Source organism: Propithecus coquereli, unplaced genomic scaffold (assembly GCF_000956105.1).
Source record: "Propithecus coquereli isolate 6110/MARCELLA unplaced genomic scaffold, Pcoq_1.0 Scaffold23, whole genome shotgun sequence".
Taxonomy (NCBI): domain Eukaryota; kingdom Metazoa; phylum Chordata; class Mammalia; order Primates; family Indriidae; genus Propithecus; species Propithecus coquereli.
This window is the reverse complement of record NW_012147841.1, coordinates 3,187,259-3,193,042: the sequence shown is the minus strand read 5'-3', so window position 1 is coordinate 3,193,042 and position 5,784 is coordinate 3,187,259. Positions and strand designations below refer to the sequence as shown.

Sequence of the window (5,784 nt, the reverse complement as noted above, 5' to 3'; positions counted from 1 at the left end):
CCTTTCCCCGCATGTTTGTTAAAATAATTGTATTATTTATCTATTTATTGTCTTTCTTGCCCTATTAGAATGAATATAATTTTCACGGAGTTTTGTTTCCTAACAGCAGCTGCTCAATAAATACTTGCTGAATGAATAAATAAAGCCAGTAGTGGCAAGCAGAGAATCCTGGGGCTTACAAGCCTTCCCATTAAATGTGAACGGCGGCTCCCATTTTCCCACAGCCCTTCTCTCCTTCAATTTAAATAGCATCAATGGTGAACATTTGTTGATGCTTACTGTGCTCCAAGCACTGACCCAGACTTTATGAGGTGGACCGCTCTATTGTACAGATGAGGAAACTGAGGCATAGAGAAGTTAAACAACTTACTCAGAGCCATACAGCCTGCAGAGGATGGCGCTGGCATTGGAAGCAAGGCAGCTGGGAGTCAGAGCCCACGCATGTAGCAAGCAGTGTGCTCTATGGCCTCTCCCAGTGGTGGCCGCCCACGCCTGTGAACTTTACACTTTCTTCACTCCTTTACCAGGTACATGTTGGGAGTGGTTAGGGGGTAACTGCTTCCTTCACAAAGACAAATAATGGAAGCCCAACCAGAGAAAAGAAAGGGTAAAGTCAGAGGCTTCACAGCCAAGAGACAATAGATTCATGAAGGGGAGGCGGGTGGGAAGGGCTTAATACCCCGAGAGTACACAGGTGAGTAAGGGAAAGAGAGAAGGGAGAGGAGGTGGAGCAGACACAGCCAAAGGCTGGACGAGAGACAGCCATGGGCGGACACACACAGGCGAGCCCCGTGACCACAGCAGGTAAGGTGGGGAAAAGTACCAACTTTAAATCAACAAAAAAGCCTCACTGAATAATAATAAAATATGAAGGCACAGTAATCCGGTGGTTTTATGGATACATAAGGTACAGGTAAGTCACCTGTGTAAAGAGTCTTAATGACAGAGCAGGAGACAGTGCCTACTTGCGTGAGAAAGAAGACCGCTTGTTTCCCGCAGTAGACATATGGACCTCAGGAGCGGAAATGCTGCCCGTGCTGCTCGAGGAGCTAAAATCCGCTTCACTACCTGAAAAACAACAGGGGAGAGAGAAGCGTGAAGGAAAGGAAACCTGAGAACATGCTGGCCGGTGCTCTGCCTTGCAGGTCCCTGGCTCTCTGTGTTTGCACACGCTAGCTCCAGCAAGTGCCAAGATTCCAGAGCTTCCAGGCTTTCCGTGTTTTCCTCAAAGCAGACAGGAGAAGGCACAGCACAAGGATATCATTTCATAAATATGGCTTAGAAGCACAGAAAGGCTGGTTTTATAAAAAGGCCGGTCTTCTAGCAGATGACCAACAGTAACCGAGTGGGGCGAGAAACACACAGCTCTCCTGTGTGCCAGCCCAAACTTCAAGCAAATGGAATAGCACACTTAGCAGTCCAAATGTAGTTTTTCCAAAGAGAGTTTATCCTTCGGCTTTTGTAGTCAGGGTAGACATACTTGAATTTGGCACGTTAAGTCCAGAGACAGTCCCGAGTTAGAGGCAGTCTGTCTGATTACTGACTTTTTCTGACTGCAGCTTCAGTTTTTCTATAAAGAACAGAGCCTTAGCCAAAAAGCAGGAATTTAACATTTCCAAACATAATGACAGTGATGGAACCTGTAAATTATACTGAAATTTGGAATTTTAGCTTTGGCATGGGGCTGGGGCTGAGGTTGTTTGTTAGTTCACGAAGATCACATTATGAGTACGGACTAGAGTTGGGTGTTTAATTATAATAGAAATATGCTGTGTGGTAGAATAATTCATATAAATTCATTTTAACAAAAATGCATAATTCTGAACTAGTAACAATGGAAATATTCCCATAGATTGCCTGGGGAAGTGAGGGGAGGTAGAAGAGGCAAAATAGAACAATAGAAAGGAGGAAAAGAGGAATTTTTTTTAAAAGATGAGATTTCAGTGAACTTCTACAAAATAAATCTAGGTATACAACTTCATTTGACCTTGTTACTCAACTCCTTTAACATAATTTGTGACTCTTCTGGTCTATAACCCAGAGCCAACTAACATTTCTGAGCTGAGGAAAATATGAATAATCTAAATCCTTGAGTTTCTAACAAACAATGAACAATAAGTATCATGATAACAACTATTTATTGAATGCCTACTAGGTCCCAGGCCCTGGATGAGATGCTTTCTATTCTCTATGTCATTTAATTTTGACAACTTTGTAAAAACAGACATTCATCTCACTATTCTGCTATTGAGGAAACTGAAACTGTTTTGCCCAAGACTTGTAGGTGATGAATCCTGCTCAGGACCAAATCCTCATGCGACTTCTCCCGTGCCATGCTTTGTCCTCAGGCAATGGGAAGAAGCCGGGGAACAGGAGAGGTTCCTGAATAAACTAACTATACATTACCATCCCCCTGACAGACCAAGATGAACCATAGGTACAAGATACAGCCAGACTTTGGCCCACTGGTGAACAGATTCCTCTTTCTCATGGGTTTTATTAGTTTTGCCACAGGGGAAGGTTGGCAACGCCAAGGCAGAATGAGAAAAATCCCTTCCCTGGCTTCCAGGACCTCTTAGGAAGTCCAGCCTCTTCTCGGAAAGAGATCAAGAATGACCCATTAGCCAGATGACAGCAGTGACTCCCAGCTCCCAGCAGAATTCTGGGAAGATTAGGATGGCAATTTATCAGGACTGAGACCAGCTATTCCTTCTGCATTGCAGAGATTTTGTTTAATGATGTAATGAGCTCCCAGAAGCTCCCTAAACTTCATTAGTTGCCTCTGAGTAATGCACCAGCTAAATAGTAGTATTTTACAATCTCAAGGATTCATGACTGGTAGTGCAATCCAGGACCATGCTGTTCCTGACAGCCTAATTCAACCAGCCTTGTCTGCTAGTATATTATCAAGTTGGTCACTAAATGTAAAGGTGGGCAATTTTCACAAATAGATCCTGTGGTTGCAGCCACTAGGTTTAAGGTATTATTTTTTAATGTGAAATTATTACTCTGAAACACACAGTTTTCACTCCTTAAAAGACACACAAAAACCAATCAATTATAATTTAACTACCTGCATAAAACCAGAAATTCTAGAACAGGAACAGATACTTGCTGAAAATCCATTGTTATCTCATGATGCTTTTGATCTGTGGTAATTATGTTCTCCAAACTAAAAGGGCAACTTTGTTCTATATTTTATTGCTACTGGAACTCAATAAATTGATTAAACATATTTGTAGGGCCTAAGGTCACTTTGTTCCAGTACTGAAACTATTTTCTATCTTATCTTCTGCATATCTCAAAGAGAGTAGAAGACATATCCAGGGGACCCTGCAGCTATATTCAGGACTATTTGAATAATATGATAGTGAAAAATGCACGTGCTACTTCACAACTATTTCAGTTCATGATTTTAAAAACTACAAACTATTTCCAATTTAGTTAATACAGTATAAAATAACAGTCTTTTTAAGGGATACACAGGGAAGCTAATTTTAACACATTATCTGATATATTCTCCTCATTTACTAAGCAAAATAACTATGACAAAGACTGGAGACCTGAACCCCCACCCCCATTTATCAATTAGTTGGCAACAAAGATATAAAGAAGGAGAGACACCCTTTATTCATTTCCTTTCAACAGTGTATGCAACTAAGGTATTGTTGTAGGTGCTGTAGTTCAATGTTCTATTGGGTTACTAACTTAACCTAAAAAACAGAACCTGAGTCAGATGGCCTGGATTCAAATCCTACCTCTACTGCTTCCTGTTAAATAAATGGAGAAATTTAGGCAAGGTGCTTCATTTCTCAGGGCCTCAGTTTCTCAGTAAGTTAAATGAAGATGATAATCATAGCACATGCCTCATAAGGTTATTGTAAGCAATGAGTGTGTGTGTGTGCATAAATACACATACATACATATGCGTGTGTGTATGTGTGTGTGTGTGTATATATATGTAGAGAGAGAAAGAAAGAAAGATAAAAAGACAAACAGAAAGAAAGAAAACAAACAATTAGAAAATCACCTGACCCATCGTAAGCTCTCAATAAATGTTATTAGCTGTTACTATTATCCTACAGGGGTTAAAAAGACAACTTTCATTACACTCTACATTTCCTTCATAGACAATTTAGAGAATAGCAGTGATAAGAGAAGGAAAAATATAGTCTACAGTTCTGTCACCAAAAAAGAAATATAGTTAATCTTTTGATATACAACTGCATTCATACTTAATACATTATTATAAAACCTACTTAGTTTTTCTCTTAATATAGGAGTATCTTAAACATACATTTTGTTTTAATAAATCAATAAATATGTAGGCTAGTTCCAACTTTTCTATTACTAGAAACAAAGCATGCTAAGCATCTTTCACATAGTAACTCATATATTAAATATTTCTCATGATAATATAGATCCTATAAGGTAGGGACAATTATCAGTCTCTTTTATAGATGATGCGGAGAGAAGGTGAATGACACGTACAACCAATAGGAAGCAAGACTGGAATCCAGGCCATTTGACCTCGAGGTCCATGCTCTTAAACTCAGGCTTAATGTTCAATGGATATCCTTGGGCATACAAATTTATATCCTCATCTGCTGATCTCCTAAAAGTAGGATAAATTCCTAAAAATAAATTTTTTAAGCCAAAACATATGCTCAATTTAAAGACATATTCCATAGAGACTTGGGGATGGCACTAACCTAAGGTAGTTTTGTGGCCAAGAAACTGTTTGCCCTCATCTGCCCGTGTGTAGATACCCAATTAGTAAATCTCTGATGTCACTGGGAATACTCTGACAAAGCACGGGAAACTATTTGGCCATTGAAAAGCTATGCTTGAAAAGCTGAAGGGAATTAAAAAATACACATATCCAAGTCATCCTCATCAACATTGTCTTTGTTCCTCATCAATATTGTCTTTGATCGGCTGCCCTGGTTGGAGGAGTGGGATTCCAGGACTGAAGACAGAGGATGAGTTTGATGGCCTTTAAGGTATCCTGTGATGCCAAACTCTTGGTGGCTATGCATCCTGCAGCAGAAGGTATTTTTCCAACTATCAAGAAGCTACGCCCAGTGGCCTCCAGAAGTTCTGGTGGATTTTTGTTTGATAGTATTTCTGAACTCTTTTGAGAGATGTTACTTTCATTTATAACGTTAGGGTAATAAACATTCTGTGTATGACTGCGTGCTAAGGCTGGGGAATTAAAGAAGGAAGGATGGAAACAAAAAGAATTTGTGCCAAAACTGGTAACTACACTTATTTTTAAAACACTGCCTACAATCTCGTCTCTTAGGACGTTATTATTTTTGCCTGCTTTCGGGATACTGTGGAGTCCTCATACATTAGAACATCACAGACCTCTGAGAATAAAACAATCCTGCCATCTACTAAGCTGTATTAAGCCATTCTAAACCACTGATTTAAGTAATTCCAAACCCTCCTTTATCCTTTATCACTGTAAAGCTATCAAATTAATTCAGGTTGGCCACCTATATCCCTACCTCAAATAGAGGCAGTAAATTAAAAAAAAAAAAGGGAAAAGAATGGTTCCCCACATGTTCATCTCCCATTCGCGCCCCAAAGATATACAGATCTTTATTTAAAGGTCTCTAGGGAGGAGAAAGGAGTCATTTTCACATGGCTGAAGCCAAGCACTGTTATTAAGGAGCAGCTGCAGCAGTGGACACATGCAATTATAGAAGACACTATAAAAAGAAGCTACTCTAAAGTAGATTCAGTAGAATTGATTCTTAGCTACAAAGGTATGGGGGG

At 39.7% G+C, this 5,784-nt stretch overlaps 1 protein-coding gene across 2 annotated transcripts in view; it reads right to left on the bottom strand.

The window, feature by feature from the left end:
- SYBU (syntabulin (syntaxin-interacting)) overlaps positions 1–5,784 on the bottom strand; it is a 67,390-nt gene that overhangs the window by 10,458 nt on the left and 51,148 nt on the right. For both annotated transcript variants that reach the window (XM_012645327.1, XM_012645326.1), the window contains exon 4: positions 966–1,068. In XM_012645327.1, the coding sequence (XP_012500781.1) occupies positions 966–1,068 (103 nt within the window). The remainder of the gene's footprint in view (positions 1–965; positions 1,069–5,784) is intronic.